At 52.5% G+C, this 22,633-nt stretch overlaps 1 protein-coding gene across 2 annotated transcripts in view; it reads left to right on the forward strand.

Moving 5' to 3' along the window:
- The window catches only part of Bicra (BRD4 interacting chromatin remodeling complex associated protein), a 78,949-nt gene extending 56,316 nt beyond the window's left edge, over positions 1 to 22,633 (forward strand). For both annotated transcript variants that reach the window (XM_085842149.1, XM_085842150.1), the window contains 10 exons: positions 3,079 to 5,040; positions 5,430 to 5,606; positions 12,760 to 13,395; positions 13,551 to 13,731; positions 13,962 to 14,071; positions 15,624 to 15,685; positions 16,905 to 17,053; positions 17,250 to 17,344; positions 17,531 to 17,633; positions 20,607 to 22,633. In XM_085842149.1, the coding sequence (XP_085698275.1) occupies positions 3,079 to 5,040; positions 5,430 to 5,606; positions 12,760 to 13,395; positions 13,551 to 13,731; positions 13,962 to 14,071; positions 15,624 to 15,685; positions 16,905 to 17,053; positions 17,250 to 17,344; positions 17,531 to 17,633; positions 20,607 to 21,712 (4,581 nt within the window). In that variant the 3' untranslated portion in view covers positions 21,713 to 22,633. The remainder of the gene's footprint in view (positions 1 to 3,078; positions 5,041 to 5,429; positions 5,607 to 12,759; positions 13,396 to 13,550; positions 13,732 to 13,961; positions 14,072 to 15,623; positions 15,686 to 16,904; positions 17,054 to 17,249; positions 17,345 to 17,530; positions 17,634 to 20,606) is intronic.

Genomic DNA, 22,633 nt, shown 5'->3' on the forward strand with positions numbered 1-22,633 from the left:
CTGGGGATTGAACTCAGGACCTCAGGAAGAGCAGCCAGTGCTCTTAATCTCTGACCCATCTCTCCAGCTCCACCTGGCAGGTTTTGGGTGGGTTCTGGGGATTGTCAGACTTAGGAGGCAAGTCCTTTCTGTGCTGTTTATCTCCTAGCTCCCTCTTTCCCTTTTCTCCCTTGCTACTCTGCTGCTCCTGTCCTCATTTCTTTCCCTGGTCCCTGTCATTGTAACTGCCATCTTTTAACTTGTTACTTTATGAATCAACCATAACAGCATATTCCAAATAACCTTTTATCATACTGATTAGGTTTAGAAAAACAATTTAGATTTTATAGACCTAGTTACAGCAGTGGCCACTCTACTCTGTCTTGTTATTTCAAGACCTTTATTGAAGATTATGTATTTTGGTTTTCTGAGACAAGGTCTTGTGAGATCCTGAACATCCAGCAATAGACTAGGTAGTTGAGGGATAATCTTTAACTTCTAATCCTCCTGCCTCTACCGTCATGTGTTAGATTATGGTCACGCACCACCAGCCTATGTTGGGGAAAGAACCCAAGTTCATGCTCTCTAGACAGGCACCTAGGCCACGTGCCCAGCTCCAACGCTGGATCTTTCATTAGTCTCAGTCGGAGTTGACATGCCTCAAGCCTGTGTATTGCCTATGACTCTGCACCATAAGCCTGTTGAGTGGTGTTTGCCACTGATTGTGGTCACATTGAGGAAGCATTGTGACCAGGGGCTCCCTAACAGCAGTTGCTGTGCTGTGTCTATCTTTTGTTTTTTAAAGATTTATTTATTTATTTTTGGTTTTTCGAGACAGGGTTTCTCTGTATAACCCTGGCTGTCCTGGAACTCACTCTGTAGACCAGGCTAGCCTTGAACTCAGAAATCAGCCTGCCTCTGCCTCCCGAGTGCTGGGATTAAAGGCATGTGCCACCACCGCCCGGCTTAAAGATTTATTTATTCATTTTATGTATATGAGTTCACGGTAGCTGTACAGATGGTTGTGAGCCTTCATGTGGTTGTTGGGAAATTGAATTTTTGTAGAACCTCTCTTGCTCCAGCTGGCCCCACTCACTCCAATCAACCCCACTCTCTGGTCAACCCCGCTTGCTCAGGCCCAGAGATTTATTATTATAAATAAGCACACTGTAGCTGCCTTCAGACGCACCAGAAAAGGGCATCAGATCTCATTATGGGTGGTTGTGAGCCACCATGTGGTTGCTGGGATTTGAACTCAGGACCTTCGGAAGAGCAGTTAGTGCTCTTATCCGCTGAGCCATCTCACCAGCCCATGCTGTCTTTCTTCCCCCCTCCCCCCCAACCTCCTGCCTCATATCAAACTTTAGAGTCAGACAGTTTTGTGTCACATGATCCCTGTGGCAACCATATGGGACTGGAGGGTTGGGTTATTGTTCAGTGTATTACCCAGAACCCCTGAGAAAGTTTGCTCTTATTTAAAAAACAAAAACAAAAACAAAATGGTGGTGCTTGCCTATGATCCTAGCGCTTGGTAGGTGGAAGCAGGAGGATCAGGAGTTCAAGGTCATCTGTGGGGTGTGGAGAGATGTCTCGGTGGTTAAGAACACTGACTGCTCTTAAAGAGGAATAGGGTTTAGTTCCCAGCACCCACGTGGTAGCTCACAACTGTCTGTAATTCCAGTTCTAGGGAGTCTGACTTTCTTCTGACCTTCATAGATACCAGGCACATATATGTTGTATATAAATACACATAGGCACACATATACGCATAAACTAAATTCTTTTTTTAAAAGTCAGCTTGGTAGTGGTGGTGTATACCGTTAATTCCAGCATTCAAGAGGCAGAGGCAGATGTGTTCAAGGCCAGCCTGGTCTACAGAGCAAATTCCAGGGACAGCCAAGGCTACATAAAGAAACCCTTTCTTGAAAAACAAGTAAACACCCCCCCCCCCCAGAAAAAAAAAGTTTAGCTATAGAGCAAGTTTAAGGTCAGCCTAGGCTACACAGTGAGTTCTAATCTAGCCTGGACAAACAAAGGTTATGGTGAGCTATGTAGTCGGCTTGAGACCAGCCTAGGCTCCGTGAGACCTTATCTCAAGAGACTCAGAGCCTGTTCTAACAGTACATACCTTCAATCCCATCAGTCAGAGGGAGAGATCTATGAGTTCAAGCTCAGTCGGAAGTGTATAGCAAGTTCAAGGATAGTCAGGATTAAGTAAAGAGACCTTGTCTCAACCTTCCCCTTCCAAAAAGAAGAAAGTCATTAAGTACTCTTGGTTTGTAAGGGGTATTGTGGGTCTCTGTGACTGCAGTTTTATTTGTGTGTTTGCTTATTTTGCTTACTTTGTGTGTGGCTATGTATGTGTGTATGTGAGCATGCTTGTACACATGAGTACCACAGCATATGTGTGGAGGTCAGAGAACAACTCTCTGAGTTAGGTTTTTCCTACCAGCTTCTGGGATCCAGGGGTCTCAGACTGTCAAGTCTGCATGCAGTCACCTCTGTCTGCTGAGCCGTGGTCCAGCTGACTTTAAAAAATGTGGGCAGATCTCCATGAGTTCAAGGCTACCCTGGTCTATATAATAAGTTATAAGTCAGCCAAGTTACATAATGAGGCTCTTCTCTTAAAAAATGAAACAAAACTTTTTTTGCTTATTAATATGGTGTGTGTGTGTGTGTGTGTGTGTGTGTGTGTGTGTGTGTGTGTGTGTGATCCTTGTATGAGTTGGGATACACACATGCCATGCATGCATGTCAAGGTATAAGGACAGTTTTAAGATGTCAGTTACCTCTTTCCACACTGGGAACTGGAATAGAACTTGGGTCATGAGGATTGTAAGGCCGGTGCTTTTACCCACTGAGCACTCTTGCTTACGTTCATCCCCAGGATTTTTATCACCTTCTACTTATAGGTGCAGATGGGGAAACTGAGGTCGGGTTAAGCAAGCCACAGGTTGCACAGTGAGGCCTACAACTGAGCCAGGGTTTGGTCTGTGCCCAGTCTCTTTTAGATAGAAAATTCTTGGATTGTGGTGGTCTTGAGACAGAGTGTCCCTTTGTTGACCTCAGCTCTTGCCTTCTTCTCTTGACTGCCTCCAGCTCCATGTGCAGGAAGCTGCCGCCAACCACCTAAACCCTGAGCCCAGCCAGCCTGCCCCCAGCGTGGACCTGGACTTCCTAGAAGATGATATCTTGGGCTCCCCTGCAGCAGGAGGAGGTGGAGGGGGCGGCGGGGGCCCAGACCAGCCCTGTGACATCCTTCAGCAGAGTCTTCAGGAGGCCAACATCACAGAACAGACCCTGGAGGCTGAGGCTGAACTGGACCTGGGCCCCTTCCAGCTGCCCACCCTACAGCCCGCTGACAATGGGGCAGGTGCTACTGGAGCCGCAGGAGCCACGGCAGTGACTGCAGGACCCCAGGCTCTCTTCCCAGGCAGCGCAGATCTGCTGGGGCTGCAAGCCCCGCCCACTGTACTGACCCACCAGGCCCTGGTGCCACCCCAGGATGTGGTCAACAAGACCTTGAGCGTCCAGCCCTTCCTGCAGCCTGTGGGCCTGGGCAATGTGACCCTTCAGCCCATTTCAGGCCTCCAGGGCCTTCCCAATGGCAGTCCTGGGAATGCTGCAGCAGCCACCTTGGGTCTGACACCTATTCAAGTGGTGGGCCAGCCCGTCATGGCTCTCAACCCACCCACCTCCCAACTCTTGGCAAAGCAGGTACCTGTCAGTGGCTACCTGGCCTCCGCAGCTGGTCCTTCAGAGCCAGTGACACTGGCATCTGCCGGCGTGTCCCCCCAGGGAGCCGGCCTGGTCATCCAGAAAAATCTTCCAGCCGCAGTGACCACCACACTCAACGGGAACTCGGTGTTTGCTGGGACAGGGGCTGCCACTGCAGCAGCCAGTGGGGCACCCTCGGGACAGCCGCTGGCGGTGGCCCCGGGCCTTGGCACATCACCACTGGTACAAGCACCCAGTGTGATTTTACACAGAACCCCTACGCCCATCCAACCCAAGCCTACAGGGGTCCTGCCCTCCAAACTCTACCAGCTGACACCCAAGCCCTTTCCCCCTACCGGAGCCACCCTTACCATCCAGGGTGAACCAGGCACCTTGCCCCAGCAGCCGAAGGCCCCCCAGAACCTGACTTTTATGGCCACAGGCAAAGCTGGCCAGAATGTGGTGCTGTCTGGCTTCCCGGCACCAGCTTTGCAGGCGAATGTGTTCAAGCAGCCACCAGTCACCACCACGGGGACAGCCCCGCCACAGCCACCAGGGGCCCTCAGCAAACCCATGAGCGTCCACCTCCTCAATCAAGGCAGCAGCATCGTGATCCCTGCCCAGCACATGCTGCCTGGCCAGAACCAGTTCTTGCTGCCAGGCACCCCAGCCGTACAACTCCCTCAGTCACTGTCTGCCCTGCCTGCCAACGTGGGAGGCCAGATCCTCACAGCTGCAGCACCACACGCAGGTGGACAGCTCATTGCCAACCCTATCCTCACCAACCAGAACCTGGCAGGCCCACTGAGTCTGGGCCCAGTGCTGGCACCCCACTCTGGGGCACACAGCGCTGCGCACATCCTCTCTGCAGCTCCCATCCAGGTGGGCCAGCCTGCCCTCTTCCAGATGCCTGTGTCACTGGCCACTGGCAGCCTGCCCACTCAGAGCCAGCCGGCTCCCACTGGCCCCACAGCCACCACCGTCCTTCAGGGCGTCACCCTGCCTCCCAGTGCTGTGGCCATGCTTAACACACCTGATGGGCTAGTGCAACCCTCCACTCCAGCTGCCACCACTGGGGAGGCCACACCAGTTCTGGCCGTTCAGCCTGCAACCCAGGTGCCCCCTGCTGTCACCACACCACTGCCTATGGGTCTCCAACAGCCACAGGCACAGCAGCCTCCACAGGCCCCTACTCCACAGGCGGCCACCCAGCCTCAGGCCACCCCTCCTCAGGCCAGCCCAAGCCTGGCTTCCAGCCCAGAGAAGATAGTCCTGGGGCAGGCGCCCCCTGCGGCCACAACGGCCATCCTCACTCAGGATTCCTTACAGATGTTCCTGCCCCAGGTATGGGGGAGCATTGAGGGAGGGAACGAGGTCGAGCAGCAAATAGCTGAGCTGAGGCAGCTAGTGGGGCCTCTCGGGGATACCCACAAGGTAGGGCAGACTGGTAGGCCAATTGATAGACTGGAAGGGGCATACTCGGTGATCTCAAAGATGAGAAAGCATCTCTGTGCGGGTGTATGAAAGATAGAGACGGGATGGTGAATGGTGGGTGGGATGATGGATAGGCAGACAGGTGGAACACGGAGGGTGAGCAGACAGAGGTTCCCGGATCTGCCTGCCCTGCACCTCTTGTCTACTGTTCCCCATGGGGTTGAGTCGGGGTGGCAGACTCAGATGGGAGCCCGTGGTCTCTGGGGGCCTTCTGACCCTGTGTGGGTGGCCCCTTGCAGGAGAGGAGCCAGCAGCCCCTCTCTACAGAGGGTCCCCACCTCTCGGTGCCTGCCTCCGTCATAGTCAGCGCCCCGCCTCCTGCCCAAGACCCAGCCCTGGCCACGCCCGTCACCAAAGGAGCTGGCCTCGGCGCTCAGACCCCCGACAGCCGGGCTTCCCCAGCTCCAGCTCCCCAGGTAGATGCATCCTGGCAGCCTGGCCTCCTTATGCAGCTCCCCGCTCGCTCTGCCCTGCCTGCCTCTGTCCTGCTGCCTTGGAAAACACTCTGTCCTTTGTTCTTCACGCTCACGTTCCCTGAATGTCTCCTAGCCATAGCGCACATTTAAGACCAGGGCCAGTCCTGGGAGAGTCTAGCTCTAGACAAGCACATTAAATTACAAAGGGATGAGGAGTGACCTCCTAACTGTATTGGGTAAAACAATTCCTTTACATTTCAGAACATTGCTATAGTCAGACTTGATGTCACTGGTCTGTAACCAGCGCTCAGGGTGGTGGTAGTGGCGGTGGTGGGAATAAGATCATACTATCAGAGTCATCCTGGGCTATATAGGGAGTTTGAACCCAGTGTGGGCTACATGAGACCCAGTCTCTGCAACAGCCAGGAGAACCGTTCTGAAATCCTCAGCTCCTCCTGAACAAGGCTCTTGAATTTCCTTATCAACGTGGGCGTGAGCATGAGCACACATGAATGCTCTGTTTTATAAAATGCAGTGGAGTGCCTAGTCAAAACTAGGCTCACACCTTGTGTCTATTGTTTAAACTTGACCTCGGTGGCTGCTTTTTATTCTTTCACATGACTGGGTAGTAGACCATTGTGTAGGTACACTATTTTTTAGCAAGTTGGTGGGCTTCTAAAGTCACTCTTCGTTTTTCCTTGTTATGAACAAGGCTGTGAATAACAGCTTTGTGTGGCATTTTGCAGCATAAATTATTTTGTGATCTGAGGTTTGAACTGAGAGTTTTGTGTATGCTAAGTAGGCATTCTGTCAGAGCCATGCCCCCAGCCCCTCAGTGGGGGATTCTAGGCAGGGGCTCTACCACTGAGCCACGCCTTCAGTTCCTGGTGGGCTCTAGGCAAGCTACTGCTGAGATCTATCACACAAACTTTTGAACATTTCCAATTGAGACAGAGTTAACTTGCTAAATTGACCAGGTAAGCCTTTAATTTGTGGTCCTTCTGCCTCACTGTTCCAAGTTGCTGGGCTTACAAGTCTATTCTACCACATATAACTTAGAAGAAGTTCCTTAAACTGAATTTTCTGGGACTTTAAAAGATGTATGGCTTTACATTGTAATGCTGTCTCCAAGCTGCCGTCTGTGGACTGCTTGGTGTTGCTTTGTCAGCAGCGTAGCTTGCTCCTGTTCTCTCTCAGCCTCGCTAGTGTATCGAAGTAACCGGTGTGACTTATTGTAAAAATTGTGCCTTGCATTGATTTTTAAGTTGTATTTCTTCTTTTTGTCAGTAAAGTGAGGCAAATTTTTATATATTTAAGAACTACTTGTTCTATGAAACTGTTTCTATCCTTTGCCACTTTCCAGTGTGGGTTCCTAGCCCATCTCTTGTTGATTTGTAGACACTGAAGTGAGCCTTCAGAGCATATATTGGCAAGGGTATGGATGGCAACGTCAGTGTGGGCTTGGCCCTTGGGCAGCCATGATTGTACCTATAGATTGCCTGTCATATAAACTTGAACATGTTTCTTCTGTCTAGATTGAGGGTGGGGAAGAGGGCTTAGGTTGAACCGGTGAGCTAATGTGTACTCTACACATATTAGGAGTTTGCTTGTGTCTGCTGTAGGTGTGCATAACTCCATGTGGGTATGTGCACTCGGGTCTGAGGACTGGATCCCTGGAGCTGGCGTTACAGACAGTTGTGACCCACCTGATGATGGGTGCTAGGAACAGAACCTGGATTCTCCAGACAAGCAGCAATGCTCTTAAACACCGAGCTCTGTCCTTCTGTACTTTACAAATGGTGGCCACAGCCCAGAAATGTCCCTAGCTGGCATGGTCCAAAGGAATTATGGAGTGTTGGGAGGAGCGCTCTGTCATCTACCAGCACTTCCTCTGGCCCCTGTGCACCCTGCTTATTTTTCTCTTTGCATCAGTTTCCTTACCACTTAGGTGAGGATGATAAATAGCAGCTGCTTTACAGAGTTAGGACATGTGCACAAACTCGCCTATCTGTGGGGTTCTTTCTTCTTTTTTCTTTTTCTTTTCCTCCCGTGAGACAGAGCCATCTGTGTAGCCCTCAATGTCCTAGAACTTTACTCTGGAACTTAGACCAGGCTGGCCTCAAACAGACCCACCTGCTTCTGCCTTCTGAGAACTGGGAGTTCACCACCACCGCTCAGCTTTCTTGCTAGTTTTTTGTATGCCGTGTTCTTACACCAGGCCTGACCAACACAGACAACTCTTAACTAAAAGGAGCCAGGCATACCTGATTGAGTGGTGCATGCCTGCAAGCCTGCCTGTCCCCGTGGGAGTCAAAGGAAGGAGCCAGGCATACCTGATTGAGTGGAGCATGCCTGCAAGCCTGCCTGTCCCCGTGGGAGTCAAAGGCAGGAGCCAGGCATACCTGATTAAGTGGTGCATGCCTGCAAGCCTGCCTGTCCCCTTGGGAGTCAAAGGCAGGAAGGAAGACTTGGGGTTCAAGGTCATCCTGGACTTCAGAGTGAGTTCCAGTTTAGCCTGCAGGACATGAGACTTTGCAGTCATGGCTCAAGCCTTGAATCCCAGCACCTAGAAGGCAGAGGCAAGCAGAGTTCTGAGTTCAAGACCAGCCTGATTTATATAGTGAGTTCCAGGACAGCAAGGGCTATATGAGATTCTTGTCTCAAATCAAGAAATAAGAAAGGTGTCGGGCAGGGCTGCCATCATGTAATGGCTTGTTGAGGCTGGTGAACCTGTCTCCCAGCTCAGCCTGTGTGGGCGGCTGAAGGGACGGGTCACAGCAAGCCGTGGTTGGCTTCCACACAACACATGAGCAGCAAGAACCAGCTCTGGGTGGGAATTGAGGCCTGCTTATGGCATAGTCTCAGAAGTGACATATGATCATTTCTGGGGAGTTCCTGGTCACAGAAACTAATCCTGGGGTGGGGATTAAATATAGGTAGGTAGTTTAGAAACTAGTGGTGAAATTTTTCTATAAGACTTATTTTTTATTTTTTATGTGTATGGGTGTTTGCCTGCATGTATGTTTGTACGTCCACCACTTGTATCCCTGGTGACCACAGAGGCCAGAAGAGAGTGTCAGATCCCCTGGGACTAGAGACAAGTGTGAGCTATTGTGTGGGTACTAAGAGTGAAACCTTAGTCCCCTGGAAGAACAGCCAGTGCTCTTAAGTACTGAGCCACCATGCCAGCCACTACCTATCTTTCTTCTCCCCACTCCATACAGGAGTGTGTAGCACTGGCTGTTCGGGAACTTGTAGACCAGGGCCCTGGATTTGTGGATCCACCTGCCTCTGTTTTTTTTTCCCTGCTTGGATCCTTTGAGATGAGGTTACACATGTTACCTCCTGCCCCGTAATATTTTAAAATCTAATCCTAAGATTTTAGTGCAGCATTACAGCCCAGGGGGAAGTTTTCTCTTACTTTAACTATTGTATCAGCCAGCTGTAGTGCTGTACATCTAGAATTGAAGCCCTTCAGAGGCTGACGCAAGAGGATTACTAGAACTAGAGGGGCTAGTTATGCAGTGAGACTTGTCTCAAAAACAAGCAAACAAAAAAATCCACATTGTACTGTTAGCAAAGCTAGCAAATTTAGTGTGTACACAGGAATGCTACCTGATTCGCTTTTGCATTCCAGTTGATATGTTTTAAATTTATCCTTAAATTAATTTTGTGTGTTCATAATTAGAGAGCCTGAACACCTACAAAAGTTAGAGTCTCTTTTCCTGCCGTGTAGATCCCAAGATTTGAACTTAGAGATAGCTAAACCATCTATCTACCCAACATTCAGAAACCAGTTTAAGCACTTGCTCGGCCAAAGTCTTGTTTTATGTAGCTCTTTCATGCCCCCGTGTGGTCATTCACTGGAAAGGCATTTAGGGTAATGGAAAGAGCTGGACTTTTCTTGGGCACCGGAACACAAATTTGCTCTCTTACACTGGGTTATACTGTGGTTTTTCTATTTGTAAATAAGGCCACAGTGGATATTCCTGTGAGCAAGAGTGGGGTTGTCTGTCTGCCTTCCTTCCTTTCTTTCTTCGTTTCATTCTTTTAAGATTTCTTTATGTTATATGTATCGGTATTTGCCCACATGCTTATCTCTATGCACCACGTGCATAGCCTGGTACCTGGAGCCCAGTGCAGTCAGAAGATGCAGTCCGTTCCCCTGGAACTGGAGTAAAGGGTTGTGAGCCTCCATGTGGATGCTGAGACCTGAAGCTGGGACCTCTGGAAGAGCACCCAGTGCTCTTAATTGCTGAGCCATCTCTGCAGCCTTTTTATTTATTTTGAGGCAGTATCTCAAATTTGCCTAGGCTAACTGTAAACTCACTCCATAGCCCAGGTCTGCCTTGCATTTCCTCTTCATCAGCTCTAACCCTGTTTTCTTCTCCATTTCTCCCTAGTGCTGGGCACAGAACCCAGGGCATGTACGTTCTAAGCACACCCTCTCCCACCGAATTCCCTTCTTAGGCCCTTTTCTCCTTTTATAAATAATTCTGCTGCTTTTACTGACGTCAGTGTGGGTTTGTGCTCTCGAGTGGGTTTGCCTAAGGATATTAGAGAGAGATGGGAGCTACACTTACAAGTCGTCGTGAGCTGCCGGGTTTGGGTGCTGAACCAAGCTTGAGTCCTCTGGAGGAGTAGCAAGCACTTATAGCTGCCGAGACATCTCTCCAGATGTCCCTTTATTCTTTGGGGGGAAATTAAGCCAGGCAGTGATGGTGCACACCTTTAACTCCAGCACTCAGGAGGCAGAGGCAGGTGGACTTCTGAGTTCAAGGCCATTCTGGTCTGTAGAGTAAGTTCCAGGACAACCGAAGCTATACAGAGAAAGAAAAAAAAAAAAAGGTGAAACGTATTATTTGTGGGAAAATTGAGTAAACCAATCAAAAGGTGTTCCTAAAGAGGACTCACAGCAGCCATCACTTCAGTTCCAAGGGATCCAGTGCCTTCTTCTGGCCTCTGTGGGCTAGACATACAGGCAGGCAAAACAAAAAATCCTTAAAGGACATCAGGACATCTCTACCCTGCCCTGCCCTGCCCCGCCCTACTATGGGCTTTCAGATACTTCACCTTCCTGCCACATCCCACTCCCCTCCCAAATGTTCTGTGTTGCATAGTCCTGGAGAAGCAACAACCAAGATAAAAGATTCTTTTGTTTAGCTGAGAGTGACCTTGAACTCTTAACCCTCCAGTCCCAAGCTCCCAAGTGCTGGGATCCTCTGTGCCCTTGGACCATTATGCTGGGCTGTTGTAGTGCTGTGATGTAACCCAAGTCTTTGTGCATAGTAGACAGACAAGCTGCCAACTAGAGCACATTCCCAAGCAAGTGAGGCTTTAATGTTCCCCAGAACAGGCTGCCTTGTGCAGGATTGTCAGGGCACAGTCCCTTTGTTCTGTTGGCAAGCCTGGAGCTGTTCGTGTGCTCTCTGCTTGGAGCCAGCAGCACTGCAGGGATGGGAGACTGGTTGCTTGTTCTAGTTTGTTACAGGTGTGTTTTGCCTCTTAGTTACCAGTTACCAGAAGTTAATCAGTGCTGAGCTTGGGACGGTTGCTTAAAGTGTCCCAGATTGAGAGGTGACTCCTTGGGAAGTCCAGGCAGTCAAGCTAAGCTGCAAATTGCCCCTCACTGTAGAGCAGTGATTCTCAACCTGTGGGTCCTGACCCCCTTGGGGTTGACTGACCCTTTCAGGGGTCGCATCTCAGATATCCTGCAGATCAGATATTTACATTCATAACAGTAGCAAAATTACAGTTATGAAGTAGCAACAAGATAACTTTATGGCTGGGGACCATCACTATAACAGGAGGAACTGTTCGAGTCACAGCATCAGGAAGATTGAGAGCCACTGGTATAGAGCGGGAGCCCTCAGGCTCTCTGGTCTTGGGTCTTTGTGTGTGCCCATGTGCATGTGTCTGGACATGTGCATGCCACAGACTGTATATGGAGGTTAGAGGACAACTTGTGGGACTTGGTTCACTCTTTCAACCATGTAGGCTCTGGGGATCGAACTCAAGTCATTAGACTTGGCAGCCAGTATATCCACTGAACCACCTTGCCAGCCCACGATCCCGGCTCTCACACAGAGCTTCCCGTCGGTGGGTAGGCTGTGAGATGGGCTGGAACCCTATGAGGACCTCCAGTCTGAGCTGTGTCTCTCTGTGGTGGCAGACTCCCTCTCCCTCTGCAGCTGTCAGTTCTGCCCACTTACCTGTGAAGTAGGTGAGAGCAGGCCACGCTGGGAGACATCCCATTAGCCAGTGCTGGTGGCCTGGTCCATGCTGTGGGTCACTCTCCAGATGCTGGCCCAGTCTTGGGTGCCCAACTGGCATTCACTGGTTACATGGTGCCTGTTGAGGTCATGACTTGAAGATGACAGTTTCAAGGAGTCAGACTGTGGCTCAGGCCTACATAGGAAAAAGGACAGTGTGCTGGCCCAGGATGCAGGCTGGGTGGTATGGCTGATGGCTCAGGCACCATCTGGAACTGACACACACACACACACACACACACACACACGCAGTTGGGGCCATGGGCACACTGAGACAGGCAAAAGAGCCCAGTTCCCAAGTGCAGTGCCCAGAACATCCACCCCCACACACCCATTTCCCATGGCTGGCCATTCCTCTTGCCTTTTGTCTTGCTCCTGGGTCATGAATCCTCCCACACTGGCCAGCAGCCACGTGTCCTGAGTGGCGTCTGTGTAATGTCATGCAGGCACCTCCCTGTGCTACGCTCTTCTTGCATCCTGCTCAGCAGCTTGTGGTGCCCCCGCCACCCCCAACGTCCCTGTCACTGCTTCCTCTGCTGCTGCCAACCCGCACACCCTGCAGGGCTTGCCTTCGTCTGCTGGGTGGGGGTGCACATGGGACCTTACAGGGAAGATCAGAGGGTAGATGGGAGAGGGGGGCGTTTGGGGACAGCGGTGTGGGTAAGGGTGCAGGGGTGGCTGGGTGAAGTGAAGAGCTGGGAAAGATGAGAGGTTGTAGTGGGATCCTGCCTCAGGCAGGGCTGGGATAGGCAGAGAATGGGGCCTTTGGGTGGGATGATTGAAGTCTGGGTGAAGGGTGGCTGGGGTCACAGTGTCTTGGGAAAATGGAAGTCAAGGATAATATGAGCCTGACTCTGCCTCTACCTCCCTCTTCTGCACAGATCCCTGCAGCTGCTCCACTGAAAGCCCCTGGCCCCGCCTCCTCCCCATCACTACCTCACCAGGCCCCCCTGGGAGACAGTCCCCACATGCCCTCCCCACACCCTGCCAGGCCTCCTTCCCGCCCACCCTCAAGACCCCACTCACGCCCTCCATCCCAGCCCCAGAGCCTGACCTGCCCACCCTCTGAGCCCACCCTGCACCCTTGCCCTCCACCCCAGGGTCCCCCAACTCTACCTGGCATCTTTGTCATCCAGAATCAATTGGGCGCCCCACCACCAGCTAGCACCCCAGCCCCCACAGCCCCGGGCCCACCCCAGCCTCCTCTGCGACCCCCATCCCAGCCTCCAGAGGGCCCACTGCCCCCAGCCTCCCACCTCCCTCCTGCCTCCACCCCTTCGGCCGTGGCCTCCTCCTCTGAGCCTTCTACCAGGTTGCCGGTCCCCACACCCCCTGACTTCCAACTCCAGTTCCCACCGAGCCAGGGACCCCATAAGTCCCCTACTCCGCCACCAGCCCTTCACATGGTCCCTGAGCCCACGGCACCCCCTCCTCCACCACCTCGGACCTTCCAGATGGTAACCGCCCCCTTCCCAGCGCTGCCCCAGCCAAAAGCACTTCTGGAACGATTCCACCAGGTAACCATCAGCAGGGACACCTAACTCCCCACCTCCCAAAACCGGCCCCTTGCCCTGCCCCGCCTTGTCTACTGTGTGTCCACACCCCTGCCCAGTGCATCTCCCACCCCACTGTGATCCCATGTCCCACCGGTCAACTACCTACCCTTCCTCAGGTGCCATCTGGGATTATTCTCCAGAATAAGGCTGGGGGTACTCCCACCACCCCACAGACATCCACCACCCTGGGGACCCTCACCGGTCCTACTGCCTCTGTGCTAGTCAGTGGACAGGCACCACCTGGGACTCCTGCCGCCTCTAGCCATGTCCCAGCCTCCACACCTATGGCCACCACAGGTAGGGTGAGGAGCCTGCCTAGGCAAAGGGGTCGTCGGGTAGGACTGTACCAGAGCCCAGGGTGTCCCCCTACTCTGCTGGTACCAACAGGTAGAGGAAGGAGGGTGGGCTGTCCAGGTCTCAGGAACGAGGCACTGGTGGGATAGCTGCGGGATGGGAAGGGGGCTCACAATGGAAAGGCCTTCCGTGCTGGTGACCCCTGGGCCCTCTCCTTTCCTCACCCACCCCAGGCCTCCCTCCTCTACTTCCTGCCGAAAACAAAGCTTTTGCCAGCAACCTTCCAACCCTGAGTGTGGCCAAAGCTACTGTGTCTGGGCCAGGGAAGCCCCCCGCAATTCAGGTGAGTAAGGAACCTCAGAGCAACTAGGGATTGAAGAGTGAGCTGGCAGGAGAGATGAAGATGGCAGGGGCAGCATAGATGGTGAGAAGAGCTTGCTAGGAGCAAGGGTGTGTGGATCTCTGTAGGGTCAGAGGTGAACCACCAATACAGCAGTTTAAATGTGGGATACAACCGTGGATTAGTGGTAGAGCCTCAGCCCAGAATCCCCCAGTGAGGGGCTGGGGGCGTGGCTCAGTGGTAGAGCCCCTGCTAGACTCCCCCAGGGAGGGGCTGGGGGCGTGGCTCAGTGTAGAGCCCCTGCCTAGAACCCCCCAGTGAGGGGCTGGGGGTGTGGCTCAGTGGTAGAGCCCCTGCCTAGAATTTCCCAGTGAGGGGCTGGGGGCGTGGTCAGTAATAGAGCCTCTTCCTAGAATCCCCCAGTGAGGGGCTGAGAGCATGGCTTAGGGGTGGAGCACTGGCTTGCATAAACCCCTGGATTTGACCCTTTGCATAGTAAAAAAGTTTGGACAACCAGTTATCACAAACTAAGGATATCAACACTAGACTCACTAGAGGGAGAGAGGAGACAAGAAGGCTATTAATCATCATGGTGAAATTCAAGGGCCAACAGATAAGAACTACTGTAGGCTGGCAGAGAATAGACACCAGTGGACGGCCCAAGGGCTTGGACTTACTTGTTAATAGCCTTCTCCCACAGCCTAGGCCACATGTCCCAAGCAGATTTGTTTTCTTGTATCCTCCATCCCTCCCTTCCTTGCTTCCCTCATTTGTAAAATTTTCTTTCTTTCCTCCCTCTCTGTTTGAGGCAAGCAAACCAGACTGGCCTTGAAATCATTGATGTCCATCTGCCTCTTCCGTCCTTGGTTTTTGAGGTGGGGTGGGGTGGTGAAGATGTTTCTGAATCTGAGGCTGACCTTGAACTTCCTACGTGTGCCTCCCAAGTGCTGGGTTTACAGGCTGTCCTGTTTGCTATGATAATAAGACTGTAGCCAGCCAGATGGTGGTGGCGCATGCCTTTAGTCCCAGCACAGGGGAGGCAGAGGCAGGCGGATCTCTGAGTTTGAAGCCAGCCTGGTCTACAGAGTGGAGTTCCAGGACAGCCAAGGCTACACAGAGAAACCCTGTCTCAACAACAACAAAAGATTGTAACCTATAAAAGCTTAGGGGAGGAAAGGGTTTATTTAGCTTACACTTGCAGTCTGTCAGTGAGGGAAGCCAGGGCAGGAACTGAAGCAGAAACCATTGAGGAGTGCTGCTCCCTGGCTTGCTCCTTCACTGCCTCAAAGCTTAGGACCACTTTGTCTAGGAGTGGTGCTGCCCACAAAAAGCTGGGCCTTCAATTAATCAAGATAATCCCCAAGAGGCCAGGATGCAGTCATATGATACCACACCTGGCATTCCCACCAGGTTTCTCTTGATGGACAGGGATGCTGTAGCTGGGGCCACCTTCATTTACCATCTATGTCCTTGGCTAGAGGGAGGACGTAGGTTGAGGAGGCAAAGAAGGCTTCTTCCTAGCAACACCTGTCACTGACCTTTCCTCCTTCCACAGTATGACAGCAAGATGTGTAGCTTGAAGAAACAGCCCCTACTGCAACCCAGCAAAGAAGCCTGGTGAGTGACAGCGAACTGCCTGCCCCAAGATGTGCCTCATTCCCACCGCTCCACAAAGTATTGGTTCCACTCTCCATTGTTGTGTATGGATTCCCTCTTGATCATAGTTTCCCTTCTGCCAAGGGAAAGATAGATTGAGGCCAATAGGGGACATTGGCAGGCTGCCGACTGCAAGCCCCCGGGGTTCCATCTCCAGTTTGATGTCAGGGTCACTGTTTCTTCAGCTTGTCGGGTGTGGTGGGGATGAGCCAGGTAGAAAGTAAATGTGTGAATAGATTCCGGGCATGTCCAGGCAGGCGTGTGAGTTAAGTCTGAAGGCCAGGGAAGATGAATAAGGATGTTTTAAGGGCCTCAGTACATTGAATAGGCGGCGAGATGGCTGCCTGTTGGGTGAGGGCAGGCCTATGAGCTGTTTTGGAGGAATAATCGGTGTTTCCTTGTTCTTCGTGTTTGCTAAGTGCTCACTGTGTGGTTCTGAGACCACAGCAAAAAGCAGTATCAGGAAATCTGCCCCATGGTGCCAGAGGGCTGGTCTTCTAGGCTTGTGTGATGAGAACGTGGTCATGTGATGGGGAACCTGAGCCTACTGTAGTAGGGATTCACGGAAAACCACAGTGAGGGCTGGAGAGATGATGGCTCAGCGGTTAAGAGCACTGACTGCTCTTCCAAAGGTCCTGAGTTTAATTTCCCAGCAACCACATGGTGGCTCACAACCATCTATAATAGGATCCATGCCTTTTTCTGGTGTGTCTGAAGACAGCTACAATGCACTCATATAAATAAAAATAATAGTAAATAAATCTTTTTTAGAAAAAAGAAAAAAGAAAACCACCATGAAAATGAGTAGGCTCTTACATCCTAACCCTATCACTATCCCTACACTTTCTTAGGCTAGACGCCGAGGAGAGGTCCTGCCCCTCCTGGTGGCAGGAGGTAGAATAGCATAGTTCCCACCTCACTCCCAACCCCTCCCTTTCTCCTTTGGATCCTCTAAGCCAGAATGATGTCCCCTCACTTTCCTAGGCTTCTCTTTCCCTTTTTGTTACCTGTTGACTTTGGTCCATAGTCAGGGAAGCCATGAGACAAGTGGAACTCAGGGTGTGAGGTTGGCGCTGCTTGCCTTTGCAGTGTTAAGTTTGTAGCTCGGGGCTGAGGTCCAGGATCAGTTTCCCTGGCCCTCTCCCTCAACTCTGTATGTGTGGTCTAACCCCACCCACAGCTTCCTGGAGCATCTGCACAAACATCAGGGCTCTGTCCTGCATCCCGATTACAAGACAGCCTTCCCCTCCTTTGAGGACGCCCTCCATCGCCTCCTGCCCTACCATGTCTACCAAGGCGCCCTCCCTTCCCCCAACGACTACCATAAAGGTGAGGCTCCCCCCGCTGCTCTCCCCCTATGTCCCCAAGTGCCCTCAGCTCAGCCACCAGCCCTCAATATTCAGGCCACGGAGCGTGGAGTGGGTGGAGCATTGCGTGCTTGCCCGCAGTTGGCCACAAGTGCCCTGTGTCACCTCCACCCCCACTCCAACCCCCCCCCCTCCCCGTGTGGCTTTTCTTCCTCCAGTGGATGAAGAATTTGAGACTGTCTCTACGCAGCTGCTCAAACGCACCCAGGCCATGCTCAATAAATATCGGCTTTTGCTTCTGGAAGAGTCCAGGGTAGGATTCTCAAGCTCTGGGGTCTCCCCCCTGCTGTGAACTGTTCTTGTGGGGGTTGGGGGGTGGTCTCTTAGCTGGGAGGGAAGATGGAAAGGAGGCCGTTGTTCTGAGCCTGACCACATCCTGCCAGTATCCTCCCTTCCCCCATTTGCTTTTTCATATGTCCTTTATATCAACCCACCACAGAGAGTCAGTCCTTCTGCGGAGATGGTTATGATCGACCGAATGTTCATTCAGGAGGAGAAGACCACCCTTGCCTTGGATAAGCAGCTTGCCAAGGAGAAGCCTGGTGAGAGGGGAGGGGAGAGTGAAACATCCTCTACCTACCTGGTGCTAAGATTTCCAGCAAGCAGCCTGGCATGCTGCACGGGGGAGACAGAAGCACAATTAATCTCTGAGAGTTTGAGTCCAGCCTGGTTTACAAAAACAGGAGGGCTTTGTTGAGTGGCTTTACCTTTCCTCGCCACCAGGGGGCGTGAGAACCCCTCCTTCCTCCTTTGCTCCCTGTGAGTTTCACCCTGCCTCTTAGAATGAAGGGCTTTTCTGCCAGCCCCAGCCCGATGGAAGAGTGAGAGAGAAGAGGCAGGGCAGAGGCACAAACAAGGTCTCTGCCACACCTACTCTGTGCCCAGTCTGTGCTTCTACCATTCTTAAGAATGAGCCTTAACCCTTGCAAGCCTTACCCTTGGTTCAAGGAAAGCATGCAGTCACACCCCAGACCCTGGCTTTTTCAAAGACCCCTTAAGTCTTCTACATTCAGCTCCAAGTACCATTATTCTCTTTAAACAACAACGACAACACCAGCAGCATTCATCTTCCCGCTTCCCCAGCCCTGGCCTTCTCGGGTACTCACAGGAATCAGGACACTAGTGTGTTATCTTTCTGAGTCCTTCGGGGTATATTCTAGAGCTTTCTGTCTTTAGGAAGATGATGTGTCTTCTGAGTGTACCTAGTGACTCTACACAGGACCCTGTGTTCATGCACAAGAATTTCTGTAGCAAGTCTGATAGGCAACAAGGGAATAAGTCAAACAACCTACCAGGGGTTATACACATGCCTTACAGGGAGCACACGCCTAGCACATCAGAACACAAGGACGTAACCTGGGAATACTTGTTTTTGAGGCGCTAGGCTATGGCTGTACTGTGGAGCCACGCCCCCAGCCCCTCACTGGGGGATTCTAGGCAGGAGCTCTACCACTGAGCCACGCCCCCAGCCCCTCACTGGGGGATTCTAGGCAGGGGCTCTACCACTGAGCCACGCCCCCAGCCCCTCACTGGGGGATTCTAGGTAGGGCTCTACCACTGAGCCACGCCCCCAGCCCCTCACTGGGGGATTCTAGGCAGGGGCTCTACCACTGAGCCACACCCCCAGCTCCTCATTGGAGGATTCTAGGCAGGGGCTCTACCACTGAGCCACGCCCCCAGGCCCTTACTGGGGGATTCTAGGTAGGGGCTCTAACACTGAGCCACGCCCCCAGCTCCTCACTGGGGGATTCTAGACAGGGGCTCTACCACTGAGCCTCACCCCCAGCTCCTCACTGGGGGATTCTAGACAGGGGCTCTACCACTGAGCCACGCCCCCAGCCCCTCACTGGGGGATTCTAGGCAGGGGCTCTACCACTGAGCCTCGCCCCCAGCTCCTCACTGGGGGATTCTAGACAGGGGCTCTACCACTGAGCCACGCCCCCAGCTCCTCACTGGGGGATTCTAGACAGGGGCTCTACCACTGAGCCTCGCCCCCAGCTCCTCACTGGGGGATTCTAGACAGGGGCTCTACCACTGAGCCACGCCTCCAGCCCCTCACTGGGGGATTCTAGGCAGGGGCTCTACCACTGAGCCACGCCCCCAGCTCCTCACTGGGGGATTCTAGACAGGGGCTCTACCACTGAGCCACGCCTCCAGCCCCTCACTGGGGGATTCTAGGTAGGGCTCTACCACTGAGCCACGCCTCCAGCCCCTCACTGGGGGATTCTAGGCAGGGCTCTACCACTGAGCCACACTCTAATACTGTTTTGTTTTAGACTTCATTTTTCTAAAACCAGGATCTCACTAAGTGCCCAGGCTGGCTTCTGTACTGCAGATCCTCCCCGTCCGCCTTCTGAGAAGCCAGGATGGCAGATGTAGACCACTATACCCGACTTGGGACTGCACTTTTTTTGAGACAGGGTTTCTCTGTATAGCCCTGGCTGTCCTGGAACTCACTTTGTAGACCAGGCTGGCCTCGAACTCAGAAATCCACCTGCCTCTGCCTCCCGAGTGCTGGGATTAAAGGCGTGTGCCACCACGCCCGGCTTGGGACTGCACTTTTAAAAAAATATATATTTATTTATTATATTTATGAGTACACTGTAGCTGTCTTCAGACACACCAGAAGAGGGCATCAGATCCCATTACAGATGGTTGTGAGCCACCTGGGAATTGAACTCTGGATGTTGACAAAGCAGTCAGTGCTCAGAGGTTAAGAGCATCTCTCCAGCCCCATAGGGACGTACTTTTTGTTTTAACTTTTTTTTTTTTTTTTAGATTTATTTTATTTATTTTATGTTTCTGAGTACACTGTAGCTATACAGATGGTTGTGAGCCATCATATGGTTGCTGGGAATAAAGGTTGCTCGCTCAGTTTGACCCCACTCACTCTGGTCCTGGACACCCTGACCTAAAGATTTATTTATTATTATATCTAAGTACACTGTAGCTGTCTTCAGATGCACCAGAAGAGGGCGTCAGATCTCATTACAGGTGGTTGTGAGCTACCCTGTGTTTGCTGGGATTTGAACTCGGGATTTTCAGAAGAGCAGTCAGTGCTCTCTCTCCAGCCCTGTTTTAAATTCCTATTGCTCATTTCACACACGTGTAACCTCGGCTGAGCAGTGAAGCTTGAGGGGGTGGTTTGGGGGCTGTTCGTAAAGGGAGCCTGCAGAGTGAGTGGCCCGAGGATCAGCTCGGTCCAGACCTTCCTAATGCAGCCACCCTTTCATACAGTTCCTGACTCCCAACCATAAAATTATTTTCATTGCTAGCTACTTCATAGCTGTAACTTTGCTACCGTTATGTATTGTAATGTTAATGCCTGATATGCATGATATTTGATGTACAACCCCTATGAAAGGGTTGTTCAACCCCCACAGGAATTGCCAGTCACAGGTTGAGAACCACTGGTCTAGACTCAGCCTGGACCAGGAGATAAGATGGTCAGTGTACAAGTGCCTCCGTCATCTTAGATAACGACCCCATGTGTTTCTTTTGTCCCAACTCTACAGATGAGTACGTGTCTTCCTCTCGCTCCCTTGGCTTCCCTGTCCCAGTGTCTTCCGAGGGTCACCGGCTCCCCAGCCATGGCCAGTCGTCTTCATCCTCCACATCTGGAACGTCTGCCCAGCCCCCTCCTCATCTGCCCACCAAGCTAGTGATCCGGCATGGTGGGGCCGGCGGCTCTCCCTCAGTGACCTGGGCCCGGGCATCCTCCTCCTTGTCATCAACATCCTCATCCTCATCCTCTGCCGCCTCATCCCTGGACGCAGATGAGGACGGCCCCATGCCCACCCGTAACCGGCCACCCATCAAGACCTATGAGGCCCGGAGCCGCATTGGCCTCAAACTCAAGATCAAACAAGAGGCGGGGCTCAGCAAGGTGGTGCACAACACTGCACTGGATCCTGTGCATCAGCCCTTGCCAGTTCCAACCCCAGCGAAAGGGGCGGAGCCTCCACCACACCCAGCTCCGCCCCCACTCCCTCCTGCTACCCAGGCGCAGATGAATGGCACTCTGGACCATCCCCCACCCGCAGTACGCAAACCCACGGTGCCTGCGTCCTGCCCACGTCTACCACTACGCAAGACCTACCGAGAAAACATGGGCAATCCTGGTGCCGCCGAGGGTGCACAGGGACGGCCGCGGGGTGCGGGCAGCCCCACCCCACTGCCCACCAAGGTAGACGAAGCCACCAGTGGGCTGATCCGGGAGCTGGCAGCGGTGGAGGACGAACTATATCAGCGGGTTCTGAAGGGTGGCCCACCACCCCCGGAGACTCCAGCCTCCGCTACCAGCCAGGGCCCCACTGAACCCAGTTGGGAAGCACCCGTGCTACCCCCAGCCAAACGACGCAAGTCTGAGTCCCCGGACGTGGACCAGGCCAGCTTCTCTAGTGACAGCCCGCAGGATGATACACTTACTGAGCATTTGCAGAGTGCCATCGACAGCATCCTTAACCTGCAGCAGGCCCCCGGCCGGACACCCGCAGGCCCATACCCCCATACGGGGCCCACGCCTGGCACCCCCACATCCCCAGCGCCCCTGCACAGGCCTGACGCCTTCCCACCCTCTAGTCACAATGGTGGCCTCGGTGCCAGGACGTTGAACAGATAACACCGGGCTGCTTCTGCAGCCCTCATCGAGTGCCCCCAACCCCACTTCCAGGAGAGCAGCCTGACCGCCGACCTCCACCTCTAAGGGGCACTAACCCAGTCCCCCTGACAATTCTTGCCTAAGTTATTTTGAGTCACAAAGGCCTCCCCACCTTCCTGCTTCCACGTTGGCTAGAGATTTGGGATGGGGCGTGGGTTTTCTAGGGGAAGGTGGGCTATAAGGTACAACGTCCCCCTGGCACAAGCCAGGACAGGGGATACATGAGTGTTGCCTAGGACTGGGCTTCTAGGTTGATGCACTGGTAACATCTGAAAACAAGGTCTTGTCTGATTGGCTTCGTGGATCACTGTCCGGGGCACTCAGAGCCGGGAGAGATCTTCTGAAAGGCTCAACTCTCATCCTGTTGCCCACAGAGCCTGAAAGATTAGGAAGCAAGGACTCAAGCCAGTGTCCCAAAGTACCTGCATCCCATCCATACGTGCACTCACCGGAGTCATCCTGTGTATGTGTGCGTGCACGAGAGAGAGAGAGAGAGAGAGAGAGAGAGAGAGAGAGAGAGAGAGAGAGAGAGAGAGAGAGAGAGAGAGAGAGAGAACTCACCTGAGTCATCCTGTGTGTGTGTGCGTGCACGAGAGAGAGAGAGAGAGAGAGAGAGAGAGAGAGAGCCCACCACCCCCATCCCTCCAGAGGAACAAGACACGGGGTCTTCCTTCCTTCTCCCAAGCAGTCTTCCCTGTATTCTTCTTGCCTCCAGCCCACCACGCCACGTTTTGAAATTTCGGAGACAAAACTAGTACTGTAAGATAAAGATTTTTTTGTACTGTATTTATTGTGTATAACGATTTTTTTAAGGGAGAATTCTGTACATCTAGAACTCTTGTAAATTAAAAGCCGATCCTTTTTTTTTTTTTTTAAACTACT

This window comes from Mus caroli, unplaced genomic scaffold (assembly GCF_978045245.1).
Source record: "Mus caroli unplaced genomic scaffold, Mus_caroli_1 scaffold_8, whole genome shotgun sequence".
Taxonomy (NCBI): domain Eukaryota; kingdom Metazoa; phylum Chordata; class Mammalia; order Rodentia; family Muridae; genus Mus; species Mus caroli.